The sequence below is a fragment of the Salmo salar genome, unplaced genomic scaffold, assembly GCF_905237065.1.
Source record: "Salmo salar unplaced genomic scaffold, Ssal_v3.1, whole genome shotgun sequence".
NCBI classification, from domain to species: Eukaryota; Metazoa; Chordata; class Actinopteri; order Salmoniformes; family Salmonidae; genus Salmo; species Salmo salar.
In genome coordinates, this window is record NW_025547345.1 from 43,795 (window position 1) to 60,251 (window position 16,457).

At 53.9% G+C, this 16,457-nt stretch overlaps 1 protein-coding gene across 1 annotated transcript in view; it reads right to left on the reverse strand.

The window, feature by feature from the left end:
* Positions 1-16,457, reverse strand: part of LOC123724012 (uncharacterized) — a 46,189-nt gene that overhangs the window by 756 nt on the left and 28,976 nt on the right. The window contains exons 12-15 of the mRNA XM_045711192.1: positions 6,892-6,971; positions 5,196-5,284; positions 1,625-1,767; positions 1,237-1,339 (exon numbers count right to left, since the gene is read on the reverse strand). Coding sequence (XP_045567148.1) covers positions 1,237-1,339; positions 1,625-1,767; positions 5,196-5,284; positions 6,892-6,971 — 415 coding nt within the window. The remainder of the gene's footprint in view (positions 1-1,236; positions 1,340-1,624; positions 1,768-5,195; positions 5,285-6,891; positions 6,972-16,457) is intronic.

Consider the following 16,457-nt stretch of genomic DNA (forward strand, 5'->3'; position numbering starts at 1 on the left):
AACCCCCCCACCCCAACCTACCCGTTCTCCATGGTAACCCCCCACCCCAACCTACCCGTTCTCCATGGTAACCCCCCATCTCCATGGTAACCCCCCACCCCAACCTACCCGTTCTCCATGGTAACCCCCCATCTCCATGGTAACCCCCCACCCCAACCTACCCGTTCTCCATGGTAACCCCCCACCCCAACCTACCCGTTCTCCATGGTAACCCCCCATCTCCATGGTAACCCCCCACCCCAACCTACCCGTTCTCCATGGTAACCCCCCACCCCAACCTACCCGTTCTCCATGGTAACCCCCCATCTCCATGGTAACCCCCCACCCCAACCTACCCGTTCTCCATGGTAACCCCCCCACCCCAACCTACCAGTTCTCCATGGTAACCCCCCATCTCCATGGTAACCCCCCATCTCCATGGTAACCCCCCACCCCAACCTACCCGTTCTCCATGGTAACCCCCCCACCCCAACCTACCCGTTCTCCATGGTAACCCCCCACCCCAACCTACCCGTTCTCCATGGTAACCCCCCACCCCAACCTACCCGTTCTCCATGGTAACCCCCACCCCAACCTACCCGTTCTCCATGGTAACCCCCACCCCAACCTACCCGTTCTCCATGGTAACCCCCCACCCCAACCTACCAGTTCTCCATGGTAACCCTCCACCCCAACCTACCTGTTCTCCATGGTAACCCCCCACCCCAACCTACCCGTTCTCCATGGTAAACCCCCCACCCCAACCTACCCGTTCTCCATGGTAAACCCCCCACCCCAACCTACCCGTTCCCCATGGTAACCCCCCACCTCAACCTACCCGTTCTCCATGGTAACCCCCACCCCAACCTACCCGTTCTCCATGGTAACCCCCCACCCCAACCTACCCGTTCTCCATGGTAACCCCCCACCCCAACCTACCCGTTCTCCATGGTAACCCCCCACCCCAACCTACCAGTTCTCCATGGTAACCCTCCACCCCAACCTACCTGTTCTCCATGGTAACCCCCCACCCCAACCTACCCGTTCTCCATGGTAACCCCCACCCCAACCTACCAGTTCTCCATGGTAACCCCCCACCCCAACCTACCAGTTCTCCATGGTAACCCCCCACCCCAACCTACCAGTTCTCCATGGTAACCCCCCACCCCAACCTACCAGTTCTCCATGGTAACCCTCCACCTACCCGTTCTCCATGGTAACCCCCCATCTCCCTGGTAACGCCCCACCCCAACCTACCCGTTCTCCTGTCTCATGAGTCTGTAGATGTCGAACTGGTAGTCTCCACGTCCCTGGAACAGCTCCTCATCCGCTGAGATATCACAGGACACGGTGAGACCATCTACACACACACACACACACGTTAGCGGTACAGAGAGAGACAGAGGAGACAGAGGAGACAGGGAGAAAGAGAGACAGCGAGAGAGAGAGACAGCGAGAGAGAGAGAGAGAGAGACAGAGAGAGAGACAGAGAGAGAGAGAAAGACAGAGAGAGAGAGAGAGAGACAGAGAGAGAGAGACAGAGAGACAGAGAGAGAGAGACAGAGAGAGAGACAGAGAGAGAGAGAGAGAGAGAGACAGAGAGAGAGAGAGAGAGACAGAGAGAGAGACAGCGAGGTGGACTGACCGATCTCGAGCCTGGACAGGGAGTAGTCGATGATGCGTACGCTCACCCCCCTGGTCTCTAAGGAATGGTTTGTCCCGTCGAGGAGGAAACTCGCCTCCTTCTCCTTAGAGGACTGGACCAACACATTACCCCAGTGGAGGTCCCTGAGGACAGGACAGGACAGGGGGGTTACTAAACACTCCTTAGAGGACTGGACCAACACATTACCCCAGTGGAGGTCCCTGAGGACAGGACAGGACAGGGGGGTTACTAAACACTCCTTAGAGGACTGGACCAACACATTACCCCAGTGGAGGGTCCCTGAGGACAGGACAGGACAGGGGGTTACTAAACACTCCTTAGAGGACTGGACCAACACATTACCCCAGTGGAGGTCCCTGAGGACAGGACAGGGGGGTTACTAAACACTCCTTAGAGGACTGGACCAACACATTACCCCAGTGGAGGTCCCTGAGGACAGGACAGGGGGTTACTAAACACTCCTTAGAGGACTGGACCAACACATTACCCCAGTGGAGGGTCCCTGAGGACAGGACAGGACAGGGGGGTTACTAAACACTCCTTAGAGGACTGGACCAACACATTACCCCAGTGGAGGGTCCCTGAGGACAGGACAGGGGGTTACTAAACACTCCTTAGAGGACTGGACCAACACATTACCCCAGTGGAGGGTCCCTGAGGACAGGACAGGGGGTTACTAAACACTCCTTAGAGGACTGGACCAACACATTACCCCAGTGGAGGGTCCCTGAGGACAGGACAGGACAGGGGGTTACTAAACACTCCTTAGAGGACTGGACCAACACATTACCCCAGTGGAGGGTCCCTGAGGACAGGACAGGACAGGGGGTTACTAAACACTCCTTAGAGGACTGGACCAACACGTTACCCCAGTGGAGGGTCCCTGAGGACAGGACAGGGGGGTTACTAAACACTCCTTAGAGGACTGGACCAACACATTACCCCAGTGGAGGGTCCCTGAGGACAGGACAGGACAGGGGGGTTACTAAACACTCCTTAGAGGACTGGACCAACACATTACCCCAGTGGAGGGTCCCTGAGGACAGGACAGGACAGGGGGGTTACTAAACACTCCTTAGAGGACTGGACCAACACATTACCCCAGTGGAGGGTCCCTGAGGACAGGACAGGACAGGGGGGTTACTAAACACTCCTTAGAGGACTGGACCAACACATTACCCCAGTGGAGGGTCCCTGAGGACAGGACAGGACAGGGGGTTACTAAACACTCCTTAGAGGACTGGACCAACACATTACCCCAGTGGAGGTCCCTGAGGACAGGACAGGGGGTTACTAAACACTCCTTAGAGGACTGGACCAACACATTACCCCAGTGGAGGGTCCCTGAGGACAGGACAGGACAGGGGGTTACTAAACACTCCTTAGAGGACTGGACCAACACATTACCCCAGTGGAGGGTCCCTGAGGACAGGACAGGACAGGGGGGTTACTAAACACTCCTTAGAGGACTGGACCAACACATTACCCCAGTGGAGGGTCCCTGAGGACAGGACAGGACAGGGGGGTTACTAAACACTCCTTAGAGGACTGGACCAACACATTACCCCAGTGGAGGGTCCCTGAGGACAGGACAGGGGGTTACTAAACACTCCTTAGAGGACTGGACCAACACATTACCCCAGTGGAGGGTCCCTGAGGACAGGACAGGGGGTTACTAAACACTCCTTAGAGGACTGGACCAACACATTACCCCAGTGGAGGGTCCCTGAGGACAGGACAGGACAGGGGGTTACTAAACACTCCTTAGAGGACTGGACCAACACATTACCCCAGTGGAGGGTCCCTGAGGACAGGACAGGACAGGGGGTTACTAAACACTCCTTAGAGGACTGGACCAACACATTACCCCAGTGGAGGGTCCCTGAGGACAGGACAGGGGGGTTACTAAACACTCCTTAGAGGACTGGACCAACACATTACCCCAGTGGAGGGTCCCTGAGGACAGGACAGGACAGGGGGGGTTACTAAACACTCCTTAGAGGACTGGACCAACACATTACCCCAGTGGAGGGTCCCTGAGGACAGGACAGGGGGTTACTAAACACTCCTTAGAGGACTGGACCAACACTTTACCCCAGTGGAGGGTCCCTGAGGACAGGACAGGACAGGGGGGTTACTAAACACTCCTTAGAGGACTGGACCAACACATTACCCCAGTGGAGGGTCCCTGAGGACAGGACAGGACAGGGGGTTACTAAACACTCCTTAGAGGACTGGACCAACACATTACCCCAGTGGAGGGTCCCTGAGGACAGGACAGGGGGGTTACTAAACACTCCTTAGAGGACTGGACCAACACATTACCCCAGTGGAGGGTCCCTGAGGACAGGACAGGGGGGTTACTAAACACTCCTTAGAGGACTGGACCAACACATTACCCCAGTGGAGGGTCCCTGAGGACAGGACAGGGGGTTACTAAACACTCCTTAGAGGACTGGACCAACACATTACCCCAGTGGAGGGTCCCTGAGGACAGGACAGGACAGGGGGGTTACTAAACACTCCTTAGAGGACTGGACCAACACATTATCCCAGTGGAGGGTCCCTGAGGACAGGACAGGGGGTTACTAAACACTCCTTAGAGGACTGGACCAACACATTACCCCAGTGGAGGGTCCCTGAGGACAGGACAGGGGTTACTAAACACTCCTTAGAGGACTGGACCAACATATTACCCCAGTGGAGGTCCCTGAGGACAGGACAGGACAGGGGGTTACTAAACACTCCTTAGAGGACTGGACCAACACATTACCCCAGTGGAGGGTCCCTGAGGACAGGACAGGACAGGGGGGTTACTAAACACTCCTTAGAGGACTGGACCAACACATTACCCCAGTGGAGGGTCCCTGAGGACAGGACAGGACAGGGGGGTTACTAAACACTCCTTAGTGGACTGGACCAACACATTACCCCAGTGGAGGGTCCCTGAGGACAGGACAGGGGGGTTACTAACACACAGACAGGCAGACAGACCTGTGCTACCAGACAGACAGACAGACAGGCAGACAGACCTGTGCTACCAGACAGGCAGACAGACCTGTGTTACCAGACAGACAGGCAGACAGGCAGGCAGACAGACAGACCTGTGCTACCAGACAGACAGACAGACAGACAGGCAGGTAGACAGACAGGCAGGTAGACAGGCAGACAGACAGGCAGACAGGTAGGCAGACAGGCAGGCAGGTAGACAGGTAGGCAGACAGACAGGCAGACAGACAGGCAGGTAGACAGACAGGCAGGTAGGCAGACAGGCAGGTAGACAGACAGGCAGGCAGACAGACCTGTGTTACCAGACAGGCAGACAGACAGGCAGGCAGACAGGCAGGCAGACAGACAGACCTGTGCTACCAGACAGACAGACAGACAGGCAGGTAGACAGGCAGGTAGACAGGCAGACAGGTAGGCAGACAGACAGGCAGGCAGGTAGACAGACAGGCAGACAGACAGGCAGGTAGACAGACAGGCAGGTAGGCAGACAGACAGACAGGCAGGTAGACAGACAGACAGGCAGGTAGACAGACAGACAGACCTGTGTTCGAAGCAGAGCTCCTGTTCAGCCACAGCCAGAGCAGCAGTCACCTGGTGGAGGATACTCTGGGCTACCATCACCGACGCCAGCTGGGGAGGACGGGAGGAGGAGGGGGAGAGAAGAGGGGAGGAGGAGGGGAGGAGAGGGAGAGAGGAGGAGAGAGAGGAGGAGAGAGAGGAGGGGGAGGGGAGAGAGGAGGGGAGAGGAGAGAGGAGGGAGGAGGAGGGAGAGGAGAGGAGGGGGAGAGAGAGGGAGGAGAGAGAGAAGGAGGGAGGAGGAGAGGAGAGAGAGAAGGAGGGGGAGAGAGAGGAGGGAGGAGAGAGGAGGGAGGAGAGAGAGAGAGGAGGAGGAGGGGAGGAGAGGGAGAAGAGGGGAGGGGAGCGAGAGGAGGAGGAAGAGAGGAGGGGAGAGAGAGGAGGAGGAAGAGAGGAGGAGAGGAGAGTTTAGATATGTTTATGAACATATCACAAGGCTGCTCCCAATCAGATATACTGTAGAGAACCAAACACCCTCCTCACCTGTCCATTACTGTTCTCCAGGTCTCCTCACCTGTCCATTACTGTTCTCCAGGTCTCCCCACCTGTCCATTACTGTTCTCCAGGTCTCCTCACCTGTCCATTACTGTTCTCCAGGTCTCCTCACCTGTCCATTACTGTTCTCCAGGTCTCCTCACCTGTCCATTACTGTTCTCCAGGTCTCCTCACCTGTCCATTACTGTTCTCCAGGTCTCCTCACCTGTCCATTACTGTTCTCCAGGTCTCCTCACCTGTCCATTACTGTTCTCCAGGTCTCCCTACCTGTCCATTACTGTTCTCCAGGTCTCCCCACCTGTCCATTACTGTTCTCCAGGTCTCCTCACCTGTCCATTACTGTTCTCCAGGTCTCCTCACCTGTCCATTACTGTTCTCCAGGTCTCCTCACCTGTCCATTACTGTTCTCCAGGTCTCCTCACCTGTCCATTACTGTTCTCCAGGTCTCCTCACCTGTCCATTACTGTTCTCCAGGTCTCCCCACCTGTCCATTACTGTTCTCCAGGTCTCCTCACCTGTCCATTACTGTTCTCCAGGTCTCCTCACCTGTCCATTACTGTTCTCCAGGTCTCCTCACCTGTCCATTACTGTTCTCCAGGTCTCCTCACCTGTCCATTACTGTTCTCCAGGTCTCCTCACCTGTCCATTACTGTTCTCCAGGTCTCCCCACCTGTCCATTACTGTTCTCCAGGTCTCCTCACCTGTCCATTACTGTTCTCCAGGTCTCCTCACCTGTCCATTACTGTTCTCCAGGTCTCCTCACCTGTCCATTACTGTTCTCCAGGTCTCCTCACCTGTCCATTACTGTTCTCCAGGTCTCCTCACCTGTCCATTACTGTTCTCCAGGTCTCCCCACCTGTCCATTACTGTTCTCCAGGTCTCCTCACCTGTCCATTACTGTTCTCCAGGTCTCCTCACCTGTCCATTACTGTTCTCCAGGTCTCCCCACCTGTCCATTACTGTTCTCCAGGTCTCCTCACCTGTCCATTACTGTTCTCCAGGTCTCCTCACCTGTCCATTACTGTTCTCCAGGTCTCCTCACCTGTCCATTACTGTTCTCCAGGTCTCCTCACCTGTCCATTACTGTTCTCCAGGTCTCCTCACCTGTCCATTACTGTTCTCCAGGTCTCCTCACCTGTCCATTACTGTTCTCCAGGTCTCCCTACCTGTCCATTACTGTTCTCCAGGTCACTGCCTCCAAACTCAAACTCCAGGATGAGAAACAGCTGATCCTCACTGAAGAAATCTGATCAGAGAGAGAGAGACAGGTTATACAGACAGACAGGTTAGACAGACAGACAGCTTAGACAGACAGGTAAGATAGAGACACTGGTTAGAAGAGACAGACAGGTTAGGACATAGAGACAGTTAAGACAGACAGGTAAGACAGACAGACATACAGAGAGACAGACAGACATACAGAGAGACATACAGGTAAGACAGAGAGACATACAGGTAAGGCAGACAGACAGACAGGTTAGACAGACAGACAGGTTAGGGTGTCAGACCCATTTTTCTCCAGGTAGATGACAGACAGACAGGTAAGACAGACAGGTAATCAGATCCATCTTTCTCCAGGTAGATGACAGACAGGTAAGACAGACAGACAGGTTATCAGATCCATCTTCCTCCAGGTAGATGGTGAGCCATAACAAGCCATCTGCTCTAGTTTCCCATAATCCACCTCTGTCCAGATGGGAGCTGGTGCGTTTCGCATCGTGTTTATTTAGTTATTCTGAACACGTCGGTTTGTTTGCCACGTCAACTCTGTAAACCAATCAAAACGTGTGTACTATCCATGACACCATCTCTGCTGATCACGTCGGCCAATCACGTTATCCGTATCTAAAAATGGGAGCAGACAGCCGGAGACGTCGAGAGAGAGATCGCAGTCCGAACAACTGCTATCAGGTCAATTATTTATTTAGTTATTTATTTGTAATTCGACGATTTACTTATAGACGCGTGTATACAATCAATTGCCAAGCTGTTAAAATGTCTTTCCCAACTTAGAACACAGGAACCTTAGTAATGTAGATAGCTAGTTAGTTAAGTAGCTAGTTAGTTAGGTAGCTAGTTAGTTAGTTAGGTAGCTAGTTTGTTAGGTAGCTAGTTAGTTAGTTAGGTAAGTAGCTAGTTAGTTAGTTAAGTAGCTAGTTAGTTAGTTAAGTAGCTAGTTAGTTAGGTAAGTAGCTAGTTAGTTAGGTAAGTAGCTAGTTAGTTAGGTAAGTAGCTAGTTAGTTAGGTAAGTAGCTAGTTAGTTAGGTAAGTAGCTAGTTAGTTAGTTAGTTAGCTAGTTAGTTAGTTAGGTAGTTAGTTAGTTAGGTAGCTAGTTAGTTAGTTAGGTAGCTAGGTAGTTAGGTAGCTAGGTAGCTGGTTAGTTAGGTAGCTGGTTAGTTAGGTACCTAGTCAGTTAGGTAGCAAGTATGTAAATGTAAGTAGATGTTGCTAGCTAGCAGGAGCAGATCGCTTTAGCACAAGCTAGCATTTTAACTATCAGTTTATTCTAAGTTTAAGACTACAAAACGACTACAAAAGACTACAAAACTTCTATAGGACACGTAGTGTAAATCTACTAGAGTCATCAAGCCAGGACCAATCAATCAATCAATCAATCAATCAATCAAATGTATTTATAAAGCCCTTCTTACATCAGCTGATATCTCAAAGTGCTGTACAGAAACCCAGCCTAAAACCCCAAACAGCAAGCAATACAGGTGTAGAAGCACGGTGGCTAGGAAAAACTCCCCTAGAAAGGCCAGAACCTAGGAAGAAACCTAGAGAGGAACCAGGCTCTGAGGGGTGGACCAGTCCTCTTCTGGCTGTGCTGGGTGGAGATTAGAAACCTAGAGAGGAACCAGGCTATGAGGGGTGGAGATTAGAAACCTAGAGAGGAACCAGGCTCTGAGGGGTGGGCCAGTCCTCTTCTGGCTGTGCTGGGTGGAGATTAGAAACCTAGAGAGGAACCAGGCTATGAGGGGTGGAGATTAGAAACCTAGAGAGGAACCAGGCTCTGAGGGGTGGAGATTAGAAACCTAGAGAGGAACCAGGCTTTGAGGGGTGGACCAGTCCTCTTCTGGCTGTGCCTGGTGGAGATTAGAAACCTAGAGAGGAACCAGGCTATGAGGGGTGGACCAGTCCTCTTCTGGCTGTGCTGGGTGGAGATTAGAAACCTAGAGAGGAACCAGGCTATGAGGGGTGGAGATTAGAAACCTAGAGAGGAACCAGGCTCTGAGGGGTGGAGATTAGAAACCTAGAGAGGAACCAGGCTCTGAGGGGTGGAGATTAGAAACCTAGAGAGGAACCAGCTCTGAGGGGTGGACCAGTCCTCTTCTGGCTGTGCCGGGTGGAGATTAGAAACCTAGAGAGGAACCAGGCTATGAGGGGTGGACCAGTCCTCTTCTGGCTGTGCCGGGTAGAGAGGAACCAGACTATGAGGGGTGGAGATTAGAAACCTAGAGAGGAACCAGGCTCTGAGGGGTGGACCAGTCCTCTTCTGGCTGTGCCGGGTGGAGATTAGAAACCTAGAGAGGAACCAGGCTATGAGGGGTGGAGATTAGAAACCTAGAGAGGAACCAGGCTATGAGGGGTGGACCAGTCCTCTTCTGGCTGTGCTGGGTGGAGATTAGAAACCTAGAGAGGAACCAGGCTATGAGGGGTGGAGATTAGAAACCTAGAGAGGAACCAGGCTCTGAGGGGTGGAGATTAGATTCTGGGGTATTGCGAGGTCATTCTGGGGTATTGCGATGTCATTCTGGGGTATTGCGATGTCATTCTGGGGTATTGCGATGTCATTCTGGGGTATTGTTGTAGATTAACCCAGAATAAGGATGTAAAGTAATAAAATGTGGAAAAGGGGAAGTGGTCTGTATAAATCATACCAAAGCTAGCGAGCTCCCAGACTGAAGGGGACCAGATAGGGGACCAGATAGAGCTAGTGAGCTCCCAGACTGAAGGGGACCAGATAGGGGACCAGATAGAGCTAGTGAGCTCCCAGACTGAAGGGGACCAGATAGGGGACCAGATAGAGCTAGTGAGCTCCCAGACTGAAGAGGACCAGATAGAGCTAGTGAGCTCCCAGACTGAAGAGGACCAGATAGGGGACCAGATAGGGCTAGTGAGCTCCCAGACTGAAGGGGACCAGATAGGGGACCAGATAGAGCTAGTGAGCTCCCAGACTGAAGGGGACCAGATAGAGCTAGCGAGCTCCCAGACTGAAGGGGATCAGATAGAGCTAGCGAGCTCCCAGACTGAAGGGGATCAGATAGAGCTAGTGAGCTCCCAGACTGAAGGGGACCAGATAGAGCTAGCGAGCTCCCAGACTGAAGGGGACCAGATAGAGCTAGTGAGCTCCCAGACTGAAGGGGACCAGATAGAGCTAGTGAGCTCCCAGACTGAAGGGGACCAGATAGAGGACCAGATAGAGCTAGTGAGCTCCCAGACTGAAGAGGACCAGATAGAGCTAGTGAGCTCCCAGAATGAAGGGGACCAGATAGAGGACCAGATAGAGCTAGTGAGCTCCCAGACTGAAGAGGACCAGATAGAGCTAGTGAGCTCCCAGACTGAAGAGGACCAGATAGAGCTGGTGAGCTCCCAGACTGAAGGGGACCAGATAGGGGACCAGATAGAGCTAGTGAGCTCCCAGACTGAAGGGGACCAGATAGAGCTAGCGAGCTCCCAGACTGAAGGGGACCAGATAGGGGACCAGATAGAGCTAGTGAGCTCCCAGACTGAAGGGGACCAGATAGGGGACCAGATAGAGCTAGTGAGCTCCCAGACTGAAGGGGACCAGATAGGGGACCAGATAGAGCTAGTGAGCTCCCAGACTGAAGGGGACCAGATAGAGCTAGTGAGCTCCCAGACTGAAGGGGACCAGATAGGGGACCAGATAGAGCTAGTGAGCTCCCAGACTGAAGGGGACCAGATAGTGGACCAGATAGGGGACCAGATAGAGCTAGTGAGCTCCCAGACTGAAGAGGACCAGATAGAGCTAGTGAGCTCCCAGACTGAAGGGGACCAGATAGGGGACCAGATAGAGCTAGTGAGCTCCCAGACTGAAGGGGACCAGATAGAGCTAGTGAGCTCCCAGACTGAAGGGGACCAGATAGAGCTAGTGAGCTCCCAGACTGAAGAGGACCAGATAGGGGACCAGATAGAGCTAGTGAGCTCCCAGACTGAAGAGGACCAGATAGAGCTAGTGAGCTCCCAGACTGAAGGGGGACCAGATAGAGCTAGTGAGCTCCAAGACTGAAGGGGACCAGATAGGGGACCAGATAGAGCTAGTGAGCTCCCAGACTGAAGGGGACCAGATAGAGGACCAGATAGAGCTAGTGAGCTCCCAGACTGAAGGGGACCAGATAGAGGACCAGATAGAGCTAGTGAGCTCCCAGACTGAAGGGGACCAGATAGAGGACCAGATAGAGCTAGTGAGCTCCCAGACTGAAGGGGACCAGATAGAGGACCAGATAGAGCTAGTGAGCTCCCAGACTGAAGGGGACCAGATAGAGGACCAGATAGAGCTAGTGAGCTCCCAGACTGAAGAGGACCAGATAGAGCTAGTGAGCTCCCAGACTGAAGGGGACCAGATAGTGGACCAGATAGGGGACCAGATAGAGCTAGTGAGCTCCCAGACTGAAGAGGACCAGATAGAGCTAGTGAGCTCCCAGACTGAAGGGGACCAGATAGGGGACCAGATAGAGCTAGTGAGCTCCCAGACTGAAGGGGACCAGATAGAGCTAGTGAGCTCCCAGACTGAAGGGGACCAGATAGAGCTAGTGAGCTCCCAGACTGAAGAGGACCAGATAGGGGACCAGATAGAGCTAGTGAGCTCCCAGACTGAAGAGGACCAGATAGAGCTAGTGAGCTCCCAGACTGAAGGGGACCAGATAGAGCTAGTGAGCTCCAAGACTGAAGGGGACCAGATAGGGGACCAGATAGAGCTAGTGAGCTCCCAGACTGAAGGGGACCAGATAGAGGACCAGATCGAGCTAGTGAGCTCCCAGACTGAAGGGGACCAGATAGAGGACCAGATAGAGCTAGTGAGCTCCCAGACTGAAGAGGACCAGATAGAGCTAGTGAGCTCCCAGACTGAAGGGGACCAGATAGAGCTAGCGAGCTCCCAGACTGAAGGGGACCAGATAGGGGACCAGATAGAGCTAGTGAGCTCCCAGACTGAAGGGGACCAGATAGGGGACCAGATAGAGCTAGTGAGCTCCCAGACTGAAGGGGACCAGATAGGGGACCAGATAGAGCTAGTGAGCTCCCAGACTGAAGGGGACCAGATAGAGCTAGTGAGCTCCCAGACTGAAGGGGACCAGATAGGGGACCAGATAGAGCTAGTGAGCTCCCAGACTGAAGGGGACCAGATAGAGCTAGCGAGCTCCCAGACTGAAGGGGATCAGATAGAGCTAGCGAGCTCCCAGACTGAAGGGGATCAGATAGAGCTAGTGAGCTCCCAGACTGAAGGGGACCAGATAGAGCTAGCGAGCTCCCAGACTGAAGGGGACCAGATAGAGCTAGTGAGCTCCCAGACTGAAGGGGACCAGATAGAGCTAGTGAGCTCCCAGACTGAAGGGGACCAGATAGAGGACCAGATAGAGCTAGTGAGCTCCCAGACTGAAGAGGACCAGATAGAGCTAGTGAGCTCCCAGAATGAAGGGGACCAGATAGAGGACCAGATAGAGCTAGTGAGCTCCCAGACTGAAGAGGACCAGATAGAGCTAGTGAGCTCCCAGACTGAAGAGGACCAGATAGAGCTAGTGAGCTCCCAGACTGAAGGGGACCAGATAGGGGACCAGATAGAGCTAGTGAGCTCCCAGACTGAAGGGGACCAGATAGAGCTAGCGAGCTCCCAGACTGAAGGGGACCAGATAGGGGACCAGATAGAGCTAGTGAGCTCCCAGACTGAAGGGGACCAGATAGGGGACCAGATAGAGCTAGTGAGCTCCCAGACTGAAGGGGACCAGATAGGGGACCAGATAGAGCTAGTGAGCTCCCAGACTGAAGGGGACCAGATAGAGCTAGTGAGCTCCCAGACTGAAGGGGACCAGATAGGGGACCAGATAGAGCTAGTGAGCTCCCAGACTGAAGGGGACCAGATAGTGGACCAGATAGGGGACCAGATAGAGCTAGTGAGCTCCCAGACTGAAGAGGACCAGATAGAGCTAGTGAGCTCCCAGACTGAAGGGGACCAGATAGGGGACCAGATAGAGCTAGTGAGCTCCCAGACTGAAGGGGACCAGATAGAGCTAGTGAGCTCCCAGACTGAAGGGGACCAGATAGAGCTAGTGAGCTCCCAGACTGAAGAGGACCAGATAGGGGACCAGATAGAGCTAGTGAGCTCCCAGACTGAAGAGGACCAGATAGAGCTAGTGAGCTCCCAGACTGAAGGGGACCAGATAGAGCTAGTGAGCTCCAAGACTGAAGGGGACCAGATAGGGGACCAGATAGAGCTAGTGAGCTCCCAGACTGAAGGGGACCAGATAGAGGACCAGATAGAGCTAGTGAGCTCCCAGACTGAAGGGGACCAGATAGAGGACCAGATAGAGCTAGTGAGCTCCCAGACTGAAGGGGACCAGATAGAGGACCAGATAGAGCTAGTGAGCTCCCAGACTGAAGGGGACCAGATAGAGGACCAGATAGAGCTAGTGAGCTCCCAGACTGAAGGGGACCAGATAGAGGACCAGATAGAGCTAGTGAGCTCCCAGACTGAAGAGGACCAGATAGAGCTAGTGAGCTCCCAGACTGAAGGGGACCAGATAGTGGACCAGATAGGGGACCAGATAGAGCTAGTGAGCTCCCAGACTGAAGAGGACCAGATAGAGCTAGTGAGCTCCCAGACTGAAGGGGACCAGATAGGGGACCAGATAGAGCTAGTGAGCTCCCAGACTGAAGGGGACCAGATAGAGCTAGTGAGCTCCCAGACTGAAGGGGACCAGATAGAGCTAGTGAGCTCCCAGACTGAAGAGGACCAGATAGGGGACCAGATAGAGCTAGTGAGCTCCCAGACTGAAGAGGACCAGATAGAGCTAGTGAGCTCCCAGACTGAAGGGGACCAGATAGAGCTAGTGAGCTCCAAGACTGAAGGGGACCAGATAGGGGACCAGATAGAGCTAGTGAGCTCCCAGACTGAAGGGGACCAGATAGAGGACCAGATAGAGCTAGTGAGCTCCCAGACTGAAGGGGACCAGATAGAGGACCAGATAGAGCTAGTGAGCTCCCAGACTGAAGAGGACCAGATAGAGCTAGTGAGCTCCCAGACTGAAGGGGACCAGATAGAGCTAGCGAGCTCCCAGACTGAAGGGGACCAGATAGGGGACCAGATAGAGCTAGTGAGCTCCCAGACTGAAGGGGACCAGATAGAGCTAGCGAGCTCCCAGACTGAAGGGGACCAGATAGGGGACCAGATAGAGCTAGTGAGCTCCCAGACTGAAGGGGACCAGATAGAGCTAGTGAGCTCCCAGACTGAAGAGGACCAGATAGAGCTAGTGAGCTCCCAGACTGAAGGGGACCAGATAGAGCTAGTGAGCACCCAGACTGAAGGGGACCAGATAGAGCTAGTGAGCTCCCAGACTGAAGAGGACCAGATAGGGGACCAGATAGAGCTAGTGAGCTCCCAGACTGAAGGGGACCAGATAGAGCTAGTGAGCTCCCAGACTGAAGGGGACCAGATAGGGGACCAGATAGAGCTAGTGAGCTCCCAGACTGAAGGGGACCAGATAGGGGACCAGATAGAGCTAGCGAGCTCCCAGACTGAAGGGGACCAGATAGGGGACCAGATAGAGCTAGCGAGCTCCCAGACTGAAGGGGACCAGATAGGGGACCAGATAGAGCTAGTGAGCTCCCAGACTGAAGGGGACCAGATAGGGGACCAGATAGAGCTAGCGAGCTCCCAGACTGAAGGGGACCAGATAGGGGACCAGATAGAGCTAGTGAGCTCCCAGACTGAAGGGGACCAGATAGAGCTAGTGAGCTCCCAGACTGAAGGGGACCAGATAGTGGACCAGATAGGGGACCAGATAGAGCTAGTGAGCTCCCAGACTGAAGGGGACCAGATAGAGCTAGTGAGCTCCCAGACTGAAGGGGACCAGATAGAGGACCAGATAGAGCTAGTGAGCTCCCAGACTGAAGGGGACCAGATAGAGCTAGTGAGCTCCCAGACTGAAGGGGACCAGATAGAGCTAGTGAGCTCCCAGACTGAAGGGGACCAGATAGGGGACCAGATAGGGGACCAGATAGAGCTAGTGAGCTCCCAGACTGAAGGGGACCAGATAGAGGACCAGATAGAGCTAGTGAGCTCCCAGACTGAAGGGGACCAGATAGAGCTAGTGAGCTCCCAGACTGAAGAGGACCAGATAGAGCTAGTGAGCTCTCAGACTGAAGGGGACCAGATAGTGGACCAGATAGGGGACCAGATAGAGCTAGTGAGCTCCCAGACTGAAGGGGACCAGATAGAGGACCAGATAGAGCTAGTGAGCTCCCAGACTGAAGGGGACCAGATAGGGGACCAGATAGAGCTAGCGAGCTCCCAGACTGAAGAGGACCAGATAGAGCTAGTGAGCTCCCAGACTGAAGAGGACCAGATAGAGCTAGTGAGCTCCCAGACTGAAGGGGACCAGATAGGGGACCAGATAGAGCTAGTGAGCTCCCAGACTGAAGGGGACCAGATAGAGGACCAGATAGGGGACCAGATAGAGCTAGTGAGCTCCCAGACTGAAGGGGACCAGATAGGGGACCAGATAGAGCTAGTGAGCTCCCAGACTGAAGGGGACCAGATAGGGGACCAGATAGAGCTAGTGAGCTCCCAGACTGAAGAGGACCAGATAGAGCTAGTGAGCTCCCAGACTGAAGGGGACCAGATAGAGGACCAGATAGGGGACCAAATAGAGCTAGTGAGCTCCCAGACTGAAGAGGACCAGATAGAGCTAGTGAGCTCCCAGACTGAAGGGGACCAGATAGTGGCCCAGATAGGGGACCAGATAGGGGACCAGATAGAGCTAGCGAGCTCCCAGACTGAAGGGGACCAGATAGAGCTAGTGAGCTCCCAGACTGAAGGGGACCAGATAGAGCTAGTGAGCTCCCAGACTGAAGGGGACCAGATAGGGGACCAGATAGAGCTAGTGAGCTCCCAGACTGAAGGGGACCAGATAGAGCTAGTGAGCTCCCAGACTGAAGGGGACCAGATAGAGCTAGTGAGCTCCCAGACTGAAGAGGACCAGATAGGGGACCAGATAGGGGACCAGATAGAGCTAGTGAGCTCCCAGACTGAAGGGGACCAGATAGTGGACCAGATAGAGGACCAGATAGAGCTAGCGAGCTCCCAGACTGAAGGGGACCAGATAGAGGACCAGATAGAGCTAGTGAGCTCCCAGACTGAAGGGGACCAGATAGGGGACCAGATAGAGCTAGTGAGCTCCCAGACTGAAGGGGACCAGATAGAGCTAGTGAGCTCCCAGACTGAAGAGGACCAGATAGGGGACCAGATAGAGCTAGTGAGCTCCCAGACTGAAGGGGACCAGATAGAGGACCAGATAGAGCTAGTGAGCTCCCCAGACTGAAGAGGACCAGATAGAGCTAGTGAGCTCCCAGACTGAAGGGGACCAGATAGAGGACCAGATAGAGCTAGTGAGCTCCCAGACTGAAGGGGACCAGATAGGGGACCAGATAGGGGACCAGATAGGGGACCAGATAGAGCTAGTGAGCTCCCAGACTGAAGGGGACCAGATAGAGGACC